Raw genomic sequence first — 24,323 nt, 5'->3', positions numbered from 1 at the left:
TGTTGTGTTGTCATTTGCTGTCCTGTTGTGTGATTTGCTGTTGTGTGATTTGCTGTTGTGTTGTGTGATTTGCTGTTGTGTGATTTGCTGTTGTGTGATTTGCTGTCTTGTTGTGTGATTTACTGTTGTGTTGTGTGATTTGCTGTCGTGTTGTGTGATTTGCTGTCGTGTCATGTGATTTGCTGTCGTGTCATGTGATTTGCTGTTGTGTTGTGTGATTTGCTGTTGTGTGATTTGCTGTTGTGTGATTTGCTGTCGTGTTGTGTGATTTGCTGTCGTGTCATGTGATTTGCTGTCGTGTGATTTGCTGTCGTGTCGTGTGATTTGCTGTTGTGGTTTGCACTTCAGGGCCACTGTAAGAAAATCCTGCTTACCGCTCCTGACTAGCCAAAAGTAGGAGCTGAAGAACTAGTGCCAACAAGCAGTCATCATCTACCGCACATTGAAGCTTCGCCTGCTGCCGCAGAGAGACAGACACGGCCCATCACACCACGGGAGACAACCACATGATGAAAGTTCTGACTGTTGTCATCCATTCATTTATCCATCCACCCATATAAGTAGGTCAGAACTTGTGTGTGCCTGTGAACCAGGGTTGATGCTCTGGGTTGTGTAAGAAAGATATAGCGTCTTCAGATGTTAATCTCCCGTAGACAAGCTGCTGCCCAGGGCCGTGCAGAGACCTCTGAAGGGACAGTTGCTCAAAGTTAAAAAGGGGCATATGGTACCCAATTTTAAAACACCACGGCGTTAGGGCTGTGTATAGGTGATGATACAGATGTTACTGTTTAATATATTATGATGTATCACAAAACTGTAAGCAAGGAGATAAAGGAGAAGCATGTCATAGTATAAAGAACACAAGACAATGTGCATAAAAAGAGTTAACGTTTTATTTTTTTAAACAATCATAACAGCGAGATCTACAATCTGTGGGATTCCTATGTTATGGAGGAGAGAGCGTCAAAGCTTGCTGACACTTCTAAGAAGTGGCTGACTGTGACTGACCTGATGTAATGTTCAGCTTACTGGTTACAGCAAAGGCAGAGGGAGATGCTTCCAGGAGACATGGCTGCTGCACACAAAGAGCTGCAACTAAACAGAACACAAACACAACATAAAAAAAAAAACTTTTAACACAGGATGCTGTCGCCTGTCCCCATGACACACACACACACACACGCACGCACACACACACACACACACACACACACACACACACACTTCTGTTACCTACAGAGAACTGCTGCTATCATCTCTTGTGTATCAGAGAATGAAACGGTGACGCTATGAGGCTATCACACGATGACTCTAGTGTGTGCCCTAATATGTAAAACGAGTAACTGTGGCCGCGGCAGCTCGTGCAGTTACCGCGAAATGTCACTACTTCAAAGTTAGCTGCCGCTGCCTGCCACAAAGTTAGCTTGCCTGCTGACTGTTTTCATCCTGGAGGAGACTCGTTAACCGCGGCTAGAGGCTACTATGACAAACCAAATGTGCATGCATGCATTCTCATTCACTTCAAAAGCACACTTACCGGCACTTCAACTTCCAACTTTCTCTCGTTCTTGCTGGCCGCCGACGGACTGTGCCATTCACTTAATACATCCATGCTGTGGCTGTGTCCAAGTGTCACGCCTGGCAGGAAGAGGACGCGCGTCACGCGATAATCCTGGTCATCATGTGATATGAACGTTTAGATCGTTTAGGTTGCTAATTATTATTGTTAAATATATTAATATTCTTCTTAAACAGACCACTTGTGGGCCATCGTCAAAGAGAAAATATGAAAAAAAAAATATGGACAAAAAAAAGGCACTTTGGCCTTGAGGGGGCAAAAGGGCAGGTGCTCAAGCAATCAACGCCAGCAAGACAAAGGAGATGGTGGTTGACTACCGCAGGAGGCCGCCTGGTACTACACCGGTGAACATCCAGGGTGTCGACATTGAGATGGTGGAGACATACAAATACCTGGGTGTTCACCTCAACAATAAACTGGACTGGTCCAAAAACACAGACATCCTGTACAACAAGGGCAAAAGCCGTCTCCACCTGTTGAGAAGGCTGAGGTCCTTCGTGTGTGCAGGACTCCGTTAAAGACTTTTTATGACTCTGTGGTTGCGTCCGCTATCTTTTAAGCAGTAGCCTGCTGGGGAGCTGGGTGCACAGAGAGGGACAGGAAAAGACTAAACAGACTGGTGAAGAGGGCTAGCTCTGTTCTGGTCTGCCCTCTGGACACCAGAGAGGAGGTGGGGGAGAGGAGGATGTTAGCCAGGCTGGCATCAATCATGGGCAACACCTCTCACCCCCGACATGAGACTTTGAGTTCCCTGAGCAGCTCCTTCAGCAGCAGACTGCTGCACCCACAGTGCTAACACAGCTCTTTCATTCCAGCAGCAGTCAGACTCTTTAATGCAACATTATAATGTAGCTCTGCTAGCCGTTTCTGTAATATGATCCATCACTCGACAATATACTGCACTATGAATATTTATTTATTACTCTTTGTTACCTCCAACTGTGCAATATGTCATATCTATTCACCAGCACCTTACTCATCTGTATATCTGTGTATATATACTGTCTGTTTATATAAGGGTGTTTATTGTGTAAATATGTATTTTTTATTAATATTATTATTATTATTATAACTGATTCAATTTTCTAGTTCATATACTTTATGTATATATATTTTTTTTTCTCCTATGTCTACTTAATGTGTATTTGTGTTATTCTTTTTTTCTTTTGAGCTGCTGTAACAAAGGAATTTCCCCAGTGTGGGATTAATAAAGTCTATCTTATCTTATCTTAATAAGCCACTGTTCTTACCATAACGTCCTTTCAATTTATGAGACTGAAAATGCATTGTTATCTGCTTCTCGTTACTCAGATGGTCCCCGAATTTATTTGTTCAAAACATTAAACAACTTCTGCTGATAACCACATAGAGCGCATATAATATATTAAATATGAATTAATGTCAATTAATTAAGTACCCATATACGCTACAGATTAGTGTTACCTTTCATTGGTCAATATATATTATCTATTGGGTTCAGGTAAGATAATTACATAATGCTGGTGTCATAACATAATGTGTTGGTATTACATAATTCATTGTTACAAAGTAGATGATGAAAAGTAGAGGACCCAAGACAGAACCCTGGGGAACACCGTTGGTGACTGGGGAGAGCTGTGACAAATGGCCCTTGAGTTAAATTGTGGAGATATGTGAAATCTACAAACTTGTTTATTTCTGTTGTCATTTTCAGCTAATAACTGTAACGTTTAAAGATAAAGTTTTTCAACTTTTCTGTTAAATATTAGGACTTTTTTCTCAAAGTATTACTTTTATCTACAAAATGTTCCAACTTTTTCTATAAAGATATATTGTTAAACACAGAGGTCCGGCCTATCCTCGTTAAAATATTCCAACTTTACTTTTCAAAATATTTGTTTACAACACGTTTATTTCTGCCACAACTTTGGAGTTTAAGATTGATTAATGACTGAATTAATGATAAATTCATCAGTAACGTTACAGTGCAGGTAGTTACTGCTCAGATCTAACCGAATAATGAAACATACACTTGAGTGAAACTGAAAGTCAAACTTTATTGTTTCTCTGGTGTTGACAGTGTTTAGAAGTAAGAGTTAATGATGAACATCAATCTAAATTATATGTTTTCACCTTCCTGAGGAAATAAAATCATTGCATGTCTTTCTTTTTGTCTTTACTTTGGTGTTTATCTGTCTTTATTATGGCTAAATGTAACTGCAAAGACTGCTAGACTTCTTTTATCAGCTAAACTTTACTGTTGATCTTTTCTTGGCTAAACTTAATTGTCACTTAAAGGGTCAGCAGTTGTACTTTCTTAAAATATCATACAAATGTGTTGGTGTATTTGTCTCTACACCAACTCAGTGTTTTATTGATACCAAATAATGACATTAAATATCAGTTTTAGCTTTTCCTGAGGAAATAAAATCACCTTCAGATTAACAGACGAGACAGTAAACTGTGTTAGGTCAAAGATAGCTTTATTGATATGGTGTTAGAGTTTAGTAGTAGTCGTCCCTGATGCGCCTCATGCTCATCCACTTCATGCCGCTCATGCCCATGTTGCTGAAGTTCCTGTACTCTCCGGGCCTCATGTACATCATCCTGCCTCTGTACATTGGCTGCTCGTACATCAGCCAGTGGCCGTCCATCACGTGGCAGGACATGCAGTTGGACATGCGGTAACGGTCCATGACGTTGTCGCAGTCGTCCATCAGCTCATGCATCTGGCCCCCGAAGTTCTCCCTCTCATAGATCCTCATTCTGTAGGAGCCGCGGTACTGAAAAACATCCACAAACAATCATCAGTCGTCAGCATAACGTTACAACGCCTGCGCTGCTCTCTTCACTGAGTTTAGGTAAAAACTAGGGGTGGGGGAAACATTGATACAGCGTAGCATCACAGCATTTTCCCTGGCGATACTATCAATATACAGATGTGAAGTATCCGTGTTTTATTATATAAATTTCACATGAGAATATAACTCTTTGGTACTAGAATAATAAACTCAAAAGTGAGATGAACAAACAAAGAAATGTATATTTTAAGACAAAAAAGATGTTGACAAAGTTTTTTCTTTTAGGACATAATTTGAAGTTGAAAAAAGGTAAATTTCAATAATCGCAGAATATCGCAACATGTTAAACGGTTTGAGGTCTAAGCCATTTTGTCTAATCTTTGGTTCACCTGGTCTCCTTGTGTAGTAATATAATCTCAACCCTGTGATGCACAATCAAGTTATATACATTATTTATTTCAGGAGAACCTGGGCTATCAGGATATGCTGCAGGAATGTCACATGAATGCATAAACTGTTATGTGACTATAGAGACAAAGGAAAAGAAACGTAGCAAAGATATTCCTTTTTAAACCAAAACGCTAGAGCAGAGGGGGAAACACCAGAGCAGGGGGAATGAGAGGGGGAACACCAGAGCAGGGGGAATGAGAGGGCTAAACGCCAGAGCAGGGGGAATGAGAGGGGGAACACCAGAGCAGGGGGAATGAGAGGGGGAACACCAGAGCAGGGGGAATGAGAGGGCTAAACGCCAGAGCAGGGGGAATGAGAGGGGGAACACCAGAGCAGGGGGAATGAGAGGGCTAAACGCCAGAGCAGGGGGAATGAGAGGGGGAAACGCCAGAGCAGGGGGAATGAGAGGGGGAAACGCCAGAGCAGGGGGAATGAGAGGGGGAAACACCAGAGCAGGGGGAATGAGAGGGCTAAATGCCAGAGCAGGGGGAATGAGAGGGGGAAACGCCAGAGCAGGGGGAATGAGAGGGCTAAACGCCAGAGCAGGGGGAATGAGAGGGGGAAACGCCAGAGCAGGGGGAATGAGAGGGCTAAACGCCAGAGCAGGGGGAATGAGAGGGGGAAACGCCAGAGCAGGGGGAATGAGAGGGGGGAAACGTATTTTAAACCAAAACATAGCAGTGGAGTTGTAGCCTGAGTTTCAGGGTTTCTGAGTTTGTTGTTAAATAAATGAAATGAAATAAAGATGTGAGCGTTGTGTGTGCGGTGATGGTTTGTGTGGTTACCATGGGGATCATGCGGCAGGACCTGATGCAGTCGCTCATTCCCATCATGCTCTGGTAGTCGGCGTACTCGCCCCTCTTCAGGAAGTACTGGTTGCCCATGAAGTTGGTTCGGTCGTAGACCATGAAGCAGCCTCTCTCCACCCTGCAGGAGTGACACCTGCTCAGGTAGGAGGACATGTCGGCGAAGTCGCTGCTGCACTCGTAAGAACGACCCTGGAAGTTCCTGTCCTCGTAGAAGATGACCTGAACACACAGTTAGAGAGAACGGCATCACAGGAGGCGTTTCAAACACTGTTAGAAAAGTCTGTAGAAATACGGGATAACACAGTTAATAGGAAGGAATTTTCTGTAATGAATTGTCACAGGTGTTTTTCCGTATTTGAGCAGAAATGTCCTTTAATGTCCTACAGAGGATGTACTATAAATTTAGAGAATTTTCCGTATTTGGATTGACAGAAATATTAATTTTCTGCCAGGACATTATCTGTTTTTCTACTGATTTTTTTCTTACAATGTATCTGGGCAATAATAACTTCTTTTAACAACAATCTCATGCAAAACGACAAGAACCTTGACAAAATCAGTTAGACAAAGATTCTCTATAACTAAAACGTCTGATTAAGATATCCGATCAGACTGGATGATGGAGTCTGAGTCACAATGTCTTATCAACAGACAACATGTTTATTATAGTTAGGATTATGAGGCATATCAGTTAGCGTCCACTAAAAGATTGACAGGCTCAGATTATTATTCTAAATGTCTGACAACATTATGGGATGGATCCCTACAGAGATAGACCTTTTAGTTAAAGAGTAAGATCCTTTTAGTTTAACATGAAACAGCCCCGAAATCACCATCACCAAACCCACCAGACTCCATGTAAATAATCAGGACTTTTATCATGGTAAAACAAAGTGGACAGAAACTAAATAAAACTATCAAAAGCCGTCTTGGTTCATCTTTCCACTGTTCCAACAATCACCACTCTGGTTTGGTTGAAATAAACCCTTAATTCACCCATTTACATGTGGAGATATGCTGGCTCTATACACGCTAAAAGTCCTGATTATTTACATGGAGTCTGGTGGGTTTGGTGAGGTTATTTTAAGTGATTTTAACAAGTGTAATGAACCCTAAAGTGATATTCTGTCCTGATTCTTGTTGCTGTCAGGCGTAGAGAGTTTGTTGTGATAATCTGTCTTTGATACTCACGCAGGTTTGGGAGAAGTGATGCATGCTGGGACTTACCCTGCTCATCATGTTGTCGGTGGCGGACATATTGGCGGTTGTGTGGTTGTCTTGCTGCTGTGCGCTGACGGAGGTTGACTGCCTGCACACCTGAGTGAGCTCGCAGCTTTTATACACCTGAGCATGACTCGCTGCTTTGTGTGTCAGAGCGCTGAGTCAGCACTCCACACACAAAGCCGCCTTTTTGAAAGGGTTAACAAAGACGAGAGGCCTTCAGCCGCGGCTTTCACCAACAACATGCAGCACTTTGTTAACGCTGTTAACCCCCGAACTACACACACACACACACACACACACACACACACACACTCCCAGAGGAAGAGTTGTGAACACAGAGAACCCAGAATACATTCAGATCATTTAACGTTAACTTGCAATTATTAGTATGTTGGACATTAAACGATCTGCACACACGCACACACACACACACACACACACATGCGCATGCACGCACACTCTCACACACACACACACACACACACACACACACACACACACACACACACACACACACCTGACTGCAGGCTGCACGCAGAGACACATACACACAAGCATGCACACACACACACACAAACACACACGCACACACACACACACACACACACACACACACACACCTGACTGCAGGCCGCGTTAGGGTTGCGGAGGTTAAGCATCACATGACAAAAACAACAAAAACATCTAAAAAAAGCTTCAACAGCGACCGATGAAAATGTCAAAAAGCTAAAAGAATTTACTCTCAAAGAGCGTAAAAAAGAATACAAAAATATTAAAAAAAACATAAAAAACCTCTAAAAAATAACCCCTAAAGTTGTTAGACATGAAGTTCTGAGTCTTTGATTTATATTCATGTGTTCATATTCCAGTTAATGAGTGTTTTTAAATAGATTATTATCTATTTATTATCTATTTATTGACAGAAACAGAAACACGGGAACAACAAGCTGTTGCTGGTTAAGAGACGTTTGGGAACATGTTATTTTCTACGTTCCTACCGTCTCACCTAGTTTAAAAGCTGGAGAGCTTTGTTAGATGAAAGGTGAAATAATGAAACGACTAGATATACTGTAAGATCAACGGATAATGTACAGGAGATATGTGTTTGGATGGTGTGGATGCTCCGACAGTACAGGGGAGACAGAAACTAAACTAGCTTTAAGTTAACAGACTTGTTCATCCAAAACACGGATAATTAGGTATATTTACATCCTCTGAACCTTTAATAAGCTATTCTGATAATCCATACTTTACTGTTGAGTGTACTGTAAGTGTTTTAATGTGCTGAGTAATGTCATTTTTCCTGCCGTGCGCGCCATTAAAATCAATGCGACCTTACAAAAAGCGTGGAGGTTGTTGATATGATGGTACGATGCGCCCAACACTGTTGACATTTACACCACCTTCCCCTGCCATTTCCTTGGCAGTTTCGGGTCTCAACTTTCTGCGAAGCTTGTGCAGAGATCAACTGGGTTATAGGTTGCCAGGCTGAGGGTAATAGGTTGCCAGGTTGAGGGTTACATGTTGAGGGTTACAGGTTGCCAGGTTGAGGTGACAAACGGGTTAAACATTGTATATGGTGTGTGGATTGCGTGAATAGGATGTGTTTCATACAAGATCTGGCAACTGGTCAACATTAGACCAAGATATTGGTCTGATTATTTATAAAGGAGTTTTGTAAATTACGTGAGTTTCCCGTGAGAAATAACAAACCGGGAGGGGTCCGGGAGAGAGGGCTGAAAAACATGAGAAACCCGGGAAAAACAGGAGTGTTGGCAGGTATGAGTTATTCGCTGTTAAAGTAGGGTGACCAGACGTCCCCGGTTTCGGTGACCTGTCCCCGGCTGGAGCTGTCCCCGGAAATGTCCCCGGTTTTCACTGTGACTGACAGACCCGAAATTGGAATGAAAGAAAGAAAACTTTGACCAAACGTATAGTCGTGCACCCTACACTCACAGGCTCGAGACAGCCAGAGCGAGCGCTGCTCAGAGCTCAGAGATGTTCTAGAATGTCCATATTTACGATGCTAAAATTGCGGTTTATTTACATGGAGTCTGGTGGGGTTAGCGAACGCAAATTCGCGGACTTTTTATGTTTAAAAAAAGGATCTTACTCTTTAACAGAAAGGTCGACCTCCTTAGAAATCCTTTCCATAATGTTGTCACACACTTAGAATATTAATCTGAGCCGGTCAGCGGCAAAACGAGCACTTTTATGAACGTAAATACAAGCTGGACAATTGTCATATTTGGGTCTGAACATATAGACTGTATATTATTATGTATATTATTAGTCTATGGGTCGGAACATATAGACTGTATATTATTATGTATATTATTAGTCTATGGGTCGGAACATACTGGCGGGTAACAGGTGGGTCCTGTCTCTTTAAATGTTTGAACGGGCAGCGCGCGGCCTTCTCCTCTTCTCCCGCTGACGTCAGAGCCGCATGCAGCGGGGAAGACGGTGAAGACGGGCAAGATGGCGGCGGTGCTAGAGCGCAGCTTCATAGAGATCTGCGGGTTCGAGAGGGAAACTCTGCACAGGTTCAGAGAAGTTACCGTAGACCTCGGTAAGAGATCCTCCCGCTACAGCGCTCTTCTCTCCGTGTTCCCTGCTTTATATTTATTATATTTATCATGTCTTATACGCTCTGTGGTTAGCACACAAGCTAACAACAGCTAGCGCCGCTAGCACGCTGTTTGACGTTAGCGGTGTTTAGCTAATGAAGCTAATGGAGCTGCTAATGCTAATGCTGTCATTAAAACTTCCAGTGGTGCAAGAAGTATTCAGAGTACTTTACTGCAGTACAAGTTCTAATACCACACTGTAGAAATACTCTGTTACAGTAAAACCTCTGTTGCATTTAGAATCAAACATCAGATGTTATACTACATGTGTTTAGTGTGCAGACATCTGAATGTGTAAAGTAACTAGTAACTAAAGTAACTAGTAACTAAAGCTGTCAGAGTAATGTAGTGGAGGAAGAATCAGATCGTTTAATGTCTAAAATACTAATAATTACAAGTTAACGTTAAATGATCTGACTATTCTGGTATGTCTGTCCACAACTCTTCCTCTGGGAGTGTGTGTGTGTGTGTGTGTCTCTCTCTCTCTCTCTCTCTCTCTCTCTCTCTCTCTCTCTCTCTGTGTGTGTGTGTGTGTGACACACGTTACAGTGTGTTTTGTGACTAGTGGAACATCATAATGTGTGTGTTGTGTGTGTGCAGGTGATCATAATGTGTGTGTGCAGGTGATCATAATGTGTGTGTTTTGTGTGTGCAGGTGATCATAATGTGTGTGTTGTGTGTATGCAGGTGATCATAATGTGTGTGTTGTCTGTGCAGGTGATCATAATGTGTGTGTTTTGTGTGTGCACGTGATCATAATGTGTGTGTTGTGTGTGTGCAGGTGTGAGTGCTCTCCCTGGTGGCGTGAAGTTTCCCGACAGCGCCGGAGCGTTTCATTATGGCGAGAGTGGGAAGCTGCTGTCTGTCACCAGCAACAGATTCATTCACTGGTCAGTCCCGTCCTCCTTTAATACTACTATACTCATATATATATATATATATATATAATACTAGAAAGAAATGGAGTCCACTAACGTCAAAAGACTTTCTCTTTACTGTCAACATTTATCACATTATGACTAAACTGCATTTAAAATCTGTCTGTCTTTCTGCCTGCCTGCCCTTCTGTCTGTCTGTCTGCCTGTGTGTGTATCTGCATGCCTACCTGTCTGTCTGCCTGCCTGTCTGTGTGTGTGTGTGTATCTGTCTGTCTGTCTGCCTGCCTGCCTGCCCTTCTGTCTGTCTGCCTGTGTGTGTATCTGCCTGTCTGCCTGTCTGCCTGCCTGCCTGCCTGCCTGTCTGTCTGTGTGTGTATCTGTCTGCCTGCCTGCCTGTCTGTCTGTCTGTCTGTCTGCCTGCCTGTCTGTGTGTGTATCTGTCTGCCTGTCTGCCTGCCTGCCTGCCTGCCTGCCTGTCTGTCTGTCTGCCTGCCTGCCTGTCTGCCTGCCTGCCTGCCTGCCTGTCTGTCTGTGTGTAGGTGTACGTCTGGGGACTCGGTGCAGCTGCTGGAGCAGTCTCTGGACACCAACCTGCTGAACAACGCGGTGAGACTGCGGCTGAGTCAGTGCAGCGTTCTGCCCGGAGGAGTCCACATCCAGGAGACACTCAACAATGTGGTCATCCTCGTCTCCACCAATCAGAGCGTCCACAGGCTGCTGCTGCCCCACCCCTCACGCATGTACCGCAGCGTGAGTAAACATTAACCCAAACTCAGTCTGTGGAGGGTTTTACAGTTTGCAGCGGTGAGATGAAAATCTGCAGACTTTAGACAGTTTTTCAGTTTGAGTTGGAGATGTGTTAACATTTAAGTTTTTAGGTTTTTAATTTGTTGAAAATCTGCAGACATCTGAAGACCCCAGAAGAAGAACCAATCATATGAGAGGAACCAGCTGTAACTAACGCAGGGCTGAAGTACTCGGCCTGGTGCGTCTGACTATTTAGGGAAATAAATAAATTAAAAAGTCCACATGGGATCTGTTTTGATGCGCTGGATTTAACCAATCATCAAACTTCCACCTACCAATGAAACCAGTTCTAGCCAATCCGATGCAAAGCAGGGCGGGTCTTTGCCGAAACTCGAGAGTGCGGTGCCGGTGTGGTCTCCGTGGTAAAGCGGCTAAAAAAGTGGAGGCAAAGCTGATCAAACTTGGAGCATGTAGATACAGCTTCAGTTGAGAAAGGAGTTAAAACAAATGACGCTGGGCAAGAATAGATGACAAGAGAGACGGGAGGAGATATATATTATATATATTATATATGTCTATGGAGGAGACGGGAGGAGATATATATTATATATTATATATGTCTATGGAGGAGATGGGAGGAGATATATATTATATATGTCTATGGAGGAGACGGGAGGAGATATATATTATATATGTCTATGGAGGAGACGGGAGGAGATATATATATTATATATGTCTATGGAGGAGATGGGAGGAGATATATATTATATATGTCTATGGAGGAGATGGGAGGAGATATATATTATATATGTCTATGGAGGAGACGGGAGGAGATATATATTATATATATTATATATGTCTATGGAGGAGATGGGAGGAGATATATATTATATATATTATATATGTCTATGGAGGAGACGGGAGGAGATATATATTATATATATTATATATGACTGGAGGAGACGGGAGGAGATATATATTATATATATTATATATGTCTATGGAGGAGATGGGAGGAGATATATATTATATATGTCTATGGAGGAGATGGGAGGAGATATATATTATATATATTATATGTGTCTATGGAGGAGATGGGAGGAGATATATATTATATATTATATATGTCTATGGAGGAGACGGGAGGAGATATATATTATATATATTATATATGTCTATGGAGGAGATGGGAGGAGATATATATTATATATATTATATATGTCTATGGAGGAGATGGGAGGAGATATATATTATATATGACTGGAGGAGACGGGAGGAGATATATATTATATATTATATATGTCTATGGAGGAGATGGGAGGAGATATATATTATATATGTCTATGGAGGAGATGGGAGGAGATATATATTATATATATGTCTATGGAGACGGGAGATATATATATATGGAGGAGACGGGAGGAGATATATATTATATATATTATATATGTCTATGGAGGAGATGGGAGGAGATATATATTATATATGACTGGAGGAGACGGGAGGAGATATATATTATATATTATATATGTCTATGGAGGAGATGGGAGGAGATATATATTATATATATTATATATGTCTATGGAGGAGACGCGGAGCTGTTAAGCCACACAGATAAACAATGCAACGTGTTTAATAAATGTAAATAAAGCAGCTAATATCAACATGGACAAAATCATGACTGAACTAATTCTCTGTTTTGATGATGACCTGGCCAAAGATACAACGCAACCTCTAGAAAGTTCTGTTTTTTTTGTTCCAGGATCTGGTGACAGAGCTGCACATGCAGTCCGTCTTCACTGACGTGGGGAAGCTAAGTCTGCAGGACGCCGCTCACAGCGCCGTCATCCCTGGCTCGCTGAGTCCCAGCACCGGCACGGCCTGGCTCAGTCAGTCTGGAGAGGCTCACTATGCTCTGGCTGCCCCGGCCGGAGGCATCGTGGTGCTCTCCCTGCCGCCGCACGGCACGCAAGGTACCCACCAGCTAATGTCTAAATCGCAAGGTACGCACCAGCTAATGTCTAAATCTCAAGGTACCCAACGGCTAATGTCTAAATCTCAAGGTACCCACCAGCTAATGTCTAAATCTCAAGGTACCCACCAGCTAATGTCTAAATCTCAAGGTACCCACCAGCTAATGTCTAAATCTCAAGGTACCCACCAGCTAATGTCTAAATCAGACCCGGCTCCAGACACAAATTCACGGACGGGCATGCCATTATTTTTGGGGGGGCACAAATGAAATAAATTTTACCATGTAAGGGACTGTTCATTATTTATTTAAGGGGCCACTGGAGGAGTTTGGGACCTTTTAGGGTAAAAAGACGTGACCCTCCCCTCGCCAGTATTAATTCTTCTATGACCCTCCAAAATGATATGAAAAAGAAGCATGACCCTCCCCTTATGTGCTAGCTTGCGCTTAGCAAAGATATACAGATGCCATTTGATTTTTACAGCCATGACGTACAGGAGTTAACCTCTGCATTCTCATTTTACACATCACACTCCTCTGTCATGGTGTGGGGGCCATTTCACTAGATTTACTCAGTAACATAGTTGTGAAAATACAATAAGCATGGAAACTAAATGCACACTTCCTGCATTACTTCAAATACTAAGTTACTTCTCTAGTAAAGTAGTATTCACATGAAATAAAATGACAAAACATTGAGACCATTCAGCAAAGGACACTGGGAAATCACCAGTTCACCACTGGTTGCTATGGACTCGTCACTGCTTCCTCAGTCATTGTATATTTTAGCACCACTACGTGACAAACCCTACGGAGCGTACCAACGTGACAAACCCTACGGAGCGTACCAACGTGACAAACCCTACGGAGCGTACCAACGTGACAAACCCTACGGAGCGTACCAACGTGACAAACCCTACGGAGCGTACCAACGTGACAAACCCTACGGAGCGTACCAACGTGACAAACCCTACGGAGCGTACCAACGTGACAAACCCTACGGAGCGTACCAACGTGACAAACCCTAGGAGCGTACCACGGGGCACACGTACAAACCCTAGGAGCGTACCAACGTGACAAACCCTACGGAGCGTACCACGGGGCCACTACGTGACAAACCCTACGGAGCGTACCAACGTGACAAACCCTACGGAGCGTACCAACGTGACAAACCCTACGGAGCGTACCAACGTGACAAACCCTACGGAGCGTACCACGGGGCCACTACGTGACAAACCCTACGGAGCGTACCAACGTGACAAACCCTACGGAGCGTACCAACGTGACAAACCCTACGGAGCGTACCAACGTGACAAACCCTACGGAGCGTACCACGGGTCCACTACGTGACAAACCCTAAAATCTAAAACGGAACGAATCACAAAAGAGAGAAAAGTTGTCCTGTTCTCTTTATATATTTTATACTGTATAACCAGTAAAACCTGTCTTTCTGTCTCTGTGCCTCTGTGTGTGTGTGTGTGTTTCTGTGTGTGTGTCTGTCTCTGTGTGTGTCTCTCTGTCTCTGTGTGTGTGTGTGTGTGTGTGTGTGTGTGTGTGCGTGTGTGTTTCTGTGTGTGTGTGTGTCTCTCTCTCTCTGTGTTCAGGCAGTGTGTCGGTGGTGGAGCTGAAGAGGAGCTCCATGATGCGGAGGTTTTCTGGATGGATGCCGACAGCGATCCGTGGGGATCAGAGTCCGTCTGACCGAGCTCTCAGTCTGGCTGTCAGAGAGCTGGAGGAAGACTGCTTCATCTTCGCTTTGTGTCAGGACCACAAGCTGCGCATGTGGTCCTTCACGGTGAGAAACTCCACCGAGCTGCACACGTACTTCAGACCGGCACATACCGGTTCTCCACAGGGCTTCTGCACTCTCAACAAGTCTAAAATAGTCTAAAAGTTTGAATCCAAGTTCAGGCCTTAAGAAGTCTTAGGTTCTCTGAAGTACTGTTAACCTGAAGCCAGAGCAAACCAGCAAGGTGTAAAACTCTTTAAAGTTGAAGAAGACTTGACTTCTACGGGAGAAATGGTAGCTCCTCTGGGTTTGACTAAAATACCTGATGAAGAGGAAAAGATCATTTGAACAACACTGCTAATTAGAGGTGTTGAAATTAATCAAATAATCGATGCATGGAACCGTGGACGATGCTGCATCGATAATCGGCCGGGCCATAATCAATTATTTCGGTTTACTATTTAATGTAGGCCTAACAACCTTTTTGTTTGTTTGTTTTTGTGCCGTGTGCTCAGTGCTGTAGTTTCCAGTTTATTTAGTATCAGAGCTCTGCAGAATGTTTGGTTGTTGAAGCTTGAAAAGCTATGAATTAAATACCCTACATGGCTTTACTAGAAACATGTATTTGATGCGTCGTGATGCATCGAGATATCGGATCACTGACATGATAATCATAATCAAATCAGGAGATCAGTGAAGATTCACACCTCTACTGCTAATCATTGCAGTCAGACGCCCCCCAAATGTTTGACAGCTGGCTTAACGTCTGAAACCAGAGCACCGACTCAGAACTGGACCGTCTGACGTGAAGCAGACGCTGAAGATTTTACCATGACTTTATTGTGTTTTGTGGAGTCCTTGATGTGATTGATGGCTGCGTGTTGATATTCTGAGTACTGTAATCGGCCTCTCGTGATCCTTGTTACTGCAGCGTTATAAGTTGTGTGTGTGTGTGTCTGTGTGTGTGTGTGTGTGTCTCTGTGTGTGTGTGTGTGTGTGTGTGTGTGTGTGTCTCTCTGTGTGTGTGTGTGTGTGTGTGTGTGTGTGTGTGTGTGTGTGTGTGTGTGTGTGTGTGTGTGTGTCTCTCTCTCTGTGTGTGTGTGTCTCTCTCTGTGTGTGTGTGTCTCTCTCTGTGTGTGTGTGTGTCTCTCTCTGTGTGTGTGTGTGTCTCTCTCTCTCTGTGTGTGTGTGTGTGTGTGTGTGTGTGTGTGTGTGTGTGTGTGTGTGTGTGTGTGTGTGTGTCTCTCTCTGTGTGTGTGTGTGTGTGTGTGTCTCTGTGTGTGTGTGTCTCTCTCTCTCTCTATGTGTGTGTGTGTGTGTGTCTCTCTCTCTGTGTGTGTGTGTGTGTGTGTGTGTGTGTGTGTCTCTCTCTCTCTCTCTGTGTGTGTGTGTGTGTGTGTGTGTGTGTGTGTGTGTGTGTGTGTGTGTGTGTGTGTGTGTGTTTAGGAGCAGGCCTGTGTGCTGGAGGCCGACATGTTGGACTACATGCCGGCCTGTAAAGGCGTGAAGCGTAACCCTGGTAACGGCCACCGTCTGCGCCTGGCCTTCTCCCCGAACACGGGTCTGTGTCTCTGCGTCTACCTCGCCGTCCCTCAGAGGGGACAGTTCACCGTGCTGCAGCTGGTCGCCGCCGGCAACCAGCGCTACAGCCTCGAACACATCTCCTCCCTCTTCACCACACAGGTAGTGATGTCACTTCTTATCCTAAAAACACCTCAACATAACAACACATTCAATATCAAATATCTGATCAGATTATCACCAAGGATTTACTGAATCAATTCTATGATTTTCCTGAAAATATCTGACCAACGTGATCCTTTCCAACCAGCGCTCGCCCCGGGACCAGGCCGGCTCTGACTCGTGTTTATGAGAGAAACCGTTTGACTGTTAATGTCTCCTGTTTGTCAGCAGGAGACTCTGGTGGATTTCTCTCTGACCCCGACAGACATCTGGGGCGTCTGGGTGGACGAATCCAACGCCGCTGTCGTCAAATACATCAACTTTGAGGAGTGAGTCTCACCATTACAGCTTTTACATCCACTTCCTGTTCTGTCTCTTACTTTAGGAATTAAAGGTTCAAGCTGAGTTTTGTCCTGACAAGACGACTTCCTGCCAGCGGCAGAGGGGAGTTCTGGCGCCTAAACGTCTTGGACTTCTTTTTTCGACATTTTTGGCGCAGTTTTAAAATAAAATAAAACATTTAATGTTTTTGTCGGTTTTCCTGACGTCTGTTAGTTTTGTAGTGTTTGACGCCCCCAGGAAGTATTCTAAGGTAGCAGTGTAGTATCAGTATACGGAGATGTGTAGTCTCAGTATACGGAGATGTATAGTCTCAGTATACGGAGATGTGTAGTGTGTGTAGTATCAGTATACGGAGATGTGTAGTGTGTGTAGTATCAGTATACGGAGATGTGTAGTGTGTGTAGTATCAGTATACGGAGATGTGTAGTGTGTGTAGTATCAGTATACGGAGATGTGTAGTGTGTGTAGTATCAGTATACGGAGATGTGTAGTGTGTGGAGACATCTCTCAGCTGATTGGATCAGAATGAGTAGCAGAACGTGCCAACCTTTGACCTTTGATTCTGATCCTGATCCTGATTCTGATTATGATCCTGATCTTGATCCTGATTATGGTCCTGATCCTGATCTTGATCCTGATCCTGATTATGGTCCTGGTCCTGATCCTGATCTTGATCCTGATCCTGATTATGGTCCTGGTCCTGATCTTGATCCTGATCCTGATTATGGTCCTGATCCTGATTCTGATCTGTGTTGCAGTAACTCAGCGGGCCAGTGGAACCAGGTGTTTGTTCAGCCTCCGCCTGAAGAAGAAGTTCACATCGGAGCAGACCAGGACCCCAGAGTAAGACCTGATCCTCTGAACCCCCGACCCTCTGACTATAAGATACAAATACACAATATACAAGAAATAATAAATAGAGGAGAATACAATAACAACTATACAAAAATACATACAGGAACCAATGTACAAACATAAATACAGGTGTCACTCACACACACACACACACAGACACACACACACACACACACACACCGAGACACACAGACACACTGACACACACACCGAGACACACACACACACACACACACACACACACACACACACACACACACACACACCGAGACACACAGACACACTGACACACACCGAGACACACACACTCACACACACCGAGACACACAGACACACTGACACACACACCGAGACACACACACACACACACACACACACACACACACACACACAGACACACACAGAGACACACGTGTGTTGTTTGGATTAATAACTGACAGAGAAACTGTTTAGATAAAGCTCTGTTTCTGTGTTTGTGTTTTAACAGGAAACGTACCTGGAGGTTCTCTTCTCTCCGCTCCGCTTCACAGCTTCAGCCATCGTTAAAGCTCTACAGGTGAGAAACTAACGCCGTAGTTAAAGCTCTACAGGTGAGAAACTAACGCTGTAGTTAAAGCTCTACAGGTGAGAAACTAACGCTGTAGTTAAAGCTCTACAGGTGATAAACTAACGCTGTAGTTAAAGCTCTACAGGTGATAAACTAACGCTGTGTTAAAGCTCTACAGGTGATAAACTAACGCCGTAGTTAATGCTCTACAGGTGATAAACTAACGCCGTAGTTAAAGCTCTACAGGTGAGAAACTAACGCTGTAGTTAAAGCTCTACAGGTGATAAACTAACGCCGTAGTTAAAGCTCTACAGGTGAGAAACTAACGCTGTAGTTAAAGCTCTACAGGTGAGAAACTAACGCCGTAGTTAAAGCTACAGGTGAAAACTAACGCCGTAGTTAAAGCTCTACAGGTGATAAACTAACGCCGTAGTTAAAGCTCTACAGGTGATAAACTAACGCCGTAGTTAAAGCTCTACAGGTGAGAAACTAACGCCGTAGTTAAAGCTCTACAGGTGAGAAACTAACGCTGTAGTTAAAGCTCTACAGGTGATAAACTAACGCCGTAGTTAATGCTCTACAGGTGAGAAACTAACGCCGTAGTTAAAGCTCTACAGGTGATAAACTAACGCCGTAGTTAAAGCTCTACAGGTGAGAAACTAACGCCGTAGTTAAAGCTCTACAGGTGATAAACTAACGCCGTAGTTAAAGCTCTACAGGTGATAAACTAACGCCGTAGTTAAAGCTCTACAGGTGATAAACTAACGCCGTAGTTAAAGCTCTACAGGTGATAAACTAACGCCGTAGTTAAAGCTCTACAGGTGATAAACTAACGCCGTAGTTAAAGCTCTACAGGTGATAAACTAACGCCGTAGTTAAAGCTCTACAGGTGATAAACTAACGCCGTAGTTAAAGCTCTACAGGTGAGAAACTAACGCCGTAGTTTAAGCTCTACAGGTGATAAACTAACGCTGTAGTTAAAGCTCTACAGGTGAGAAACTACCTGCTGCAGGTAAAGTTGGATGTATCTGAAGAAGTGTGTGTGGTGTGTTTCAGATCTTCCGCAGAGGCTCGGAGAGGATCTCTGATCTGTCCTGGGACAGTCTGAAGAAGGAGGTGACGGTTGCCGTGGAGACCGAGGTAATTTACTGGCTGGTGAAATATAGATTCACCCTGTCTGATCATTCCCTTGTGGTGTTTAAAGTATGTTTTTAGGGTTTTATGTCGACCAAACGGTATGGGAGAAAGCTGTATGAGACATGCAGTAATACGAAGTTAATTGACTTTTTTTGTTAAAGCATGTCGATAAAGTCAACGTGTCCGGCCCTTACTGTGATCGTCATGTCCAGCGTGGCCCGTAGTGAAACGGAGTTTGACCCCCTGCTGTAGAGCTTAAAGGGTCAGATTAGGTTCAACCAGACGGGGCTGGTGCAGTTAGTGGTGGCCGTGGCTTCATTACAGTCAGACCTGGCTACCAAACTAAAAACCACATCAGTGCTTTTAAAACAAACACAATACTGTGGCTTTTATTTATGTTTTTTTTCCCGTCTTTTTCTTTCTTTCTTTTTCTACTTTCTGTTTCCTCCCCTCTCTCCTTTCTTTCTTTTTCTACTTTCTGTTTCCTCCCCTCTCTCCTTTCTTCCTTTCTTTTTCTACTTTCAGTTTCCTCCCGTCTCTCCTTTCTTTCTTTCTTTTTCTACTTTCAGTTTCCTCACGTCTCTCCTTTCTTTCTTCCTGTTGCAATAAGAAACGTTGATGTGGACTTCTGCTTTGAAATATTGTTGTTATCGAGATATTATCCCAAATGCAGTTAATCGTTCAGCCCTACAACGTTGTTTAGTTTGGGATTGTTTTGTGCTGTGATTTAAAATCTTTCAGTCTGTTAAACAAGGACAGAGCAGATGGTAATGTTTCTGTCTCTCTCCCTCCTTTCTTCCCCCTCTTTTAGCTGCAGAGCAGCGTGACAGAGTTTGAGTTTTCTCAGGAGGATTATCGCCAGCTGCAGGTGGAGTTCTGGTCCCGGTTCTACGCCTGCTGTCTGCAGTACCAGGAGTCTCTGTCAGAACCGCTGGGTCTCACCGTCAGCCCAAACACACACATGGCCTGTCTGCTGAAGAAGGTTAGGCTCTTATTCTGAAAATATTCACCCACATGGCCTGTCTGCTGAAGAAGGTTAGGCTCTTATTCCTTAACTCTTCATAGATCAGTTTGAATCAGGAAATCAACGTTGTTAAATGGAGTCCTGGTGTGGAAACAGACAACTAGAGCCCAAACTAATAAAATAATGTTGTGATGACTTAGTGAGTGAGAGTGTTTGTGTTTCAGGGCTTTGTGTCGTTCCTGCTGCCTTGTTTTGCTGTGGATCACCTGTACCTGTCCTATGATGAGTACCTGTTCTCAGAGGAGGAGACGCCGCTCACCGATGGTAACTACACCTTTAACCAACTGACCCGAACTTTAGCTGTACCTTTTAAGCTTTAACCAACTGATGCAGACTGCAACTTAGCTTTTTTTCTGCGCTTTTGACATGTTTTTTTGACGTGTTTTTTTTTTTACATGTTTTTTTGCGGGTTTTTTGACATGTTTTTTTGACATGTTTTTTTGTGTTTTTTGACATGTTTTTTTGTGTTTTTTGACATGTTTTTTTGACATGTTTTTTTGCGTATTTTGACATGTTTTTGTTGCGGTTTTTTTACGTGGTTTTTTTGCGTATTTGCCGTGTTTTTTGACGTTTTTTTTTTTTTTTGCGTTTTTTGACGTTTTTTTTTTGCATTTTTTTGACATGTTTTTTTTGTGTTTTTTGACATGTTTTTTGTGTGTTTTTTGACATGTTTTTTGGTGTTTTTTGACATGTTTTTTGGTGTTTTTTGACATGTTTTTTTGCGTATTTTGACATGTTTTTGTTGCGGGTTTTTTACGTGTTTTTGTTGCGGTTTTTTGACGTTTTTTTTGCGTTTTTGCCGTGTTTTTTTGCGTTTTTGACGTGTTTTTTTGCGTTTTTGACGTGTTTTTTTGCGTTTTTGCCGTGTTTTTTTTGCGTTTTTGCCGTGTTTTTTTGCGTTTTTTGACATGTTTTTTGTGTTCTTTTTTTCTCAAGCTTTTTGAAATTTATTGTTTGACCCATTTAGACAGACAGCTGACAGGGTTTGTGTGTTGTTGTGTTCCAAGAGCCTGAGGTTGGGCGGGACGTCCTGCAGCTGGTGCAGTGCCTGCGTCTGGTCAGTGATGCTGTTTCTGGAGAGATGGCGTACGAGATGGAGAAAGCTCTGGAACACCTTCAGTCACCGGAGAGGGCAGCAGAACTCGTCCTGGAGAACATGCTGTCCAACGACAGGTATGTCTACCCTAACGCGTATTAATATTATATTTATATATGAGCTTTTATTAAGCTAAGAGAGGGAATATATCTGTTTATTTATATTATATATCCATCCATCCATCCATCCATCTTCATCCGCTTATCCGGTATCTGGTCGCGGGGGCAGCAGCTCCAGCAGGGGACCCCAAACTTCCCTTTCCTGAGCCACGTTAACCAGCTCCGACTGGGGGATCCCGAGGCGTTCCCATGCCAGGTTGGAGATATAATCCCTCCACCTAGTCTTGGGTCTTCCCCGAGGCCGCCTCCCAGTTGGACGTGCCTCCACCTAGTCCTGGGTCTTCCCCGAGACCTCCTCCCAGCTAGACGTGCCTCCACCTAGTCCTGGGTCTTCCCCGAGACCTCCTCCCAGCTAGACGTGCCTCCACCTAGTCCTGGGTCTTCCCCGAGGCCTCCTCCCAGCTGGACGTGCCTGAAACACCTCCCTAGGGAGGCGCCCAGGGGGCATCCTTACCAGATGCCTGAACCACCTCAACTGGCTCCTTTCGACGCGAAGGAGCAGCGGCTCTACTCTGAGCTCCTCACGGATGACTGTGCTTCTCACCCTATCTCTAAGGGAGACGCCAGCCACCCTCCTGAGGAAACCCATTTCGGCCGCTTGTACCCTGGATCTCGTTCTTTCGGTCATGACCCAGCCTTCATGACCATAGGTGAGGGTAGGAATGAAAACTGACCGGTAGATTGAGAGCTTTGCCTTCTGGCTCAGCTCTCTGATCGTCACAACAGTGCGATAAATTGAATGTAATACCGCACCCGCTGCGCCGATTCTCCGACCAATCTCCCACTCCATTGTCCCTTCACTCGCGAACAAGACTCCAAGGTACTTGAACTCCTTCACTTGGGGTAAGGACTCATTCCCTACCTGGAGAAGGCACTCCATCGGTTTCCTGCTGAGAACCATGGCCTCAGATTTAGAGGTGCTGATCCTCATCCCAGCCGCTTCACACTCGGCTGCGAACCGATCCAGTGAGTGCTGAAGGTCACAGGCCGACGATGCCATCAGGACCACATCATCTGCAAAAAGCAGCGATGAGATCCCCAGCCCACCGAACTGCAACCCCTCTCCACCCCGACTACGCCTCGATATCCTGTCCATAAATACTACAAACAGGATTGGTGACAAAGCGCAGCCCTGGCGGAGGCCAACTCTCACCTGAAACGAGTCCGACTTACTGCCGAGAACCCGGACACAGCTCTCGCTTTGGTCATACAGAGATTGGATGGCCCTGAGAAGGGACCCCCTCACCCCATACTCCCGCAGCACCTCCCACAGTATCTCCCGGGGGACCCGGTCATATGCCTTCTCCAGATCCACAAAGCACATGTAGACCGGTTGGGCATACTCCCAGGCTCCCTCCAGGATCCTTGCGAGAGTAAGGATCTGGTCCGTTGTTCCACGACCAGGACGGAATCCGCATTGTTCCTCTTCAACCTGAGGTTCGACTATCGACCGAACCCTCCTTTCCAGCACCGTGGAGTAGACTTTACCAGGGAGGCTGAGAAGTGTGATACCCCTGTAATTGGCACACACCCTGTGGTCCCCCTTTTTGAACAGGGGAACCACCACCCCCAGTAGCGGAGATAGCGTGGGTGCTTGGGTGCAGCCGCCCCAGGGCCCCATGCCAATTAGGGGCCCCTCAAACGTGCGTCACTTGACGAGAATGGGGGCCTTGCCAAGTGACACATTGCAGATTATTAGCTGACAGAAGCAAATTACTGCATATGATCTCACGTTATGATAATCCAGCTCTTCTTATCAAACATATATACATTAGTGCCATGTCAGTTATATAGCGTGGCACTGAGCGCACTTGGCCTGTTCAGCACCATCGCTGTCCATCAGCTGTCGCTGTCTGTGGTGCTGAAACATTTCTGCTTGACTGGCAAACTGACAGACTGGCTTTTCCTTGTCTTTTATTTTACATATAGGCTTACTTGGCTCAACAAGTGACACATAACGTGCATTCATCAGATATTTTACCGTTTGTTTTTAACAGTTACAATTTTAAAATGACTTGGTAGCAATGGGCCCCATGATGAAGCTCCGCCCCCACTGTACTGAGAGTCTAGCTCCGCCCCTGACCACCCCTGTCTACCACTCCTTAGGTACTGTCCCAGACTTCCACGCAGTGTTGAAGAGGCGTGTCAACCAAGACAGCCCCTCCACACCCAGAGCTTTAAGCATTTCTGGACGGATCTCATCAATCCCTGGGGCTTTGCCACTGTGGAGTTGTTCAACTACCTCAGCAACTTCCACCAGGGAAATTGACGACAATCCCCCATCATCCTCCAGCTCTGCCACTACCATAGAGGGCGTATTAGTCGGATTTAGGAGTTCCTCAAAGTGCTCCTTCCACCGCCCTATTACCTCCTCAGTTGAGGTCAACAGCGTCCCATCCTTACTGTACACAGCTTGGATGGTTCCCCGCTTCCCCCTCCTGAGGTGGCAAACGGTTTTCCAGAAGCACCTTGGTGCCGACCGAAAGTCCTTCTCCATGTCTTCTCCGAACTTCTGCCACACCCGCTGCTTTGCCTCTTTCACGGCAGAGGCTGCAGCCCTTCGGGCCCTTCGGTACCTTGCAACTGCCTCCGGAGTCCTCTGGGATAACATATCCCGGAAAGACTCCTTCTTCAGTCGGACGGCTTCCCTGACCACCGGTGTCCACCACGGTGTTCGTGGGTTACCGCCCCTTGAGGCACCTAAGACCCTAAGACCACAGCT

At 44.6% G+C, this 24,323-nt stretch overlaps 2 protein-coding genes across 2 annotated transcripts in view; one reads left to right on the top strand and one right to left on the bottom strand.

Moving 5' to 3' along the window:
* Positions 1-4,020: 4,020 nt before the first annotated feature.
* LOC116061873 (gamma-crystallin M2-like) lies at positions 4,021-6,993 on the bottom strand. Its single transcript, XM_031316242.2, has 3 exons — positions 6,846-6,993; positions 5,595-5,837; positions 4,021-4,341 (listed from the first exon to the last, which is right to left on the bottom strand). The coding sequence occupies exons 1-3, from the start codon at positions 6,873-6,875 to the stop codon at positions 4,063-4,065; spliced, it is 552 nt and encodes a 183-aa protein (XP_031172102.1). The 5' UTR covers positions 6,876-6,993; the 3' UTR covers positions 4,021-4,062.
* A 2,260-nt stretch (positions 6,994-9,253) lies between these two features.
* Positions 9,254-24,323, top strand: part of nup160 (nucleoporin 160) — a 36,517-nt gene continuing 21,447 nt past the window's right edge. Inside the window, exons 1-13 of the mRNA XM_031316243.2 lie at positions 9,254-9,414; positions 10,254-10,362; positions 10,890-11,100; positions 12,860-13,070; positions 14,674-14,864; positions 16,245-16,481; positions 16,713-16,810; positions 17,582-17,666; positions 18,166-18,234; positions 19,282-19,365; positions 20,174-20,344; positions 20,551-20,650; positions 21,394-21,559. Of these exons, the coding sequence (XP_031172103.2) occupies positions 9,324-9,414; positions 10,254-10,362; positions 10,890-11,100; positions 12,860-13,070; positions 14,674-14,864; positions 16,245-16,481; positions 16,713-16,810; positions 17,582-17,666; positions 18,166-18,234; positions 19,282-19,365; positions 20,174-20,344; positions 20,551-20,650; positions 21,394-21,559 (1,823 nt within the window). The 5' untranslated portion in view covers positions 9,254-9,323. The remainder of the gene's footprint in view (positions 9,415-10,253; positions 10,363-10,889; positions 11,101-12,859; positions 13,071-14,673; positions 14,865-16,244; positions 16,482-16,712; positions 16,811-17,581; positions 17,667-18,165; positions 18,235-19,281; positions 19,366-20,173; positions 20,345-20,550; positions 20,651-21,393; positions 21,560-24,323) is intronic.

This window comes from Sander lucioperca, chromosome 7 (assembly GCF_008315115.2).
Source record: "Sander lucioperca isolate FBNREF2018 chromosome 7, SLUC_FBN_1.2, whole genome shotgun sequence".
NCBI lineage: Eukaryota > Metazoa > Chordata > Actinopteri > Perciformes > Percidae > Sander > Sander lucioperca.
The sequence above is the reverse complement of the archived record's forward strand: the minus strand, read 5'-3'. Positions and strand labels throughout refer to the sequence as shown.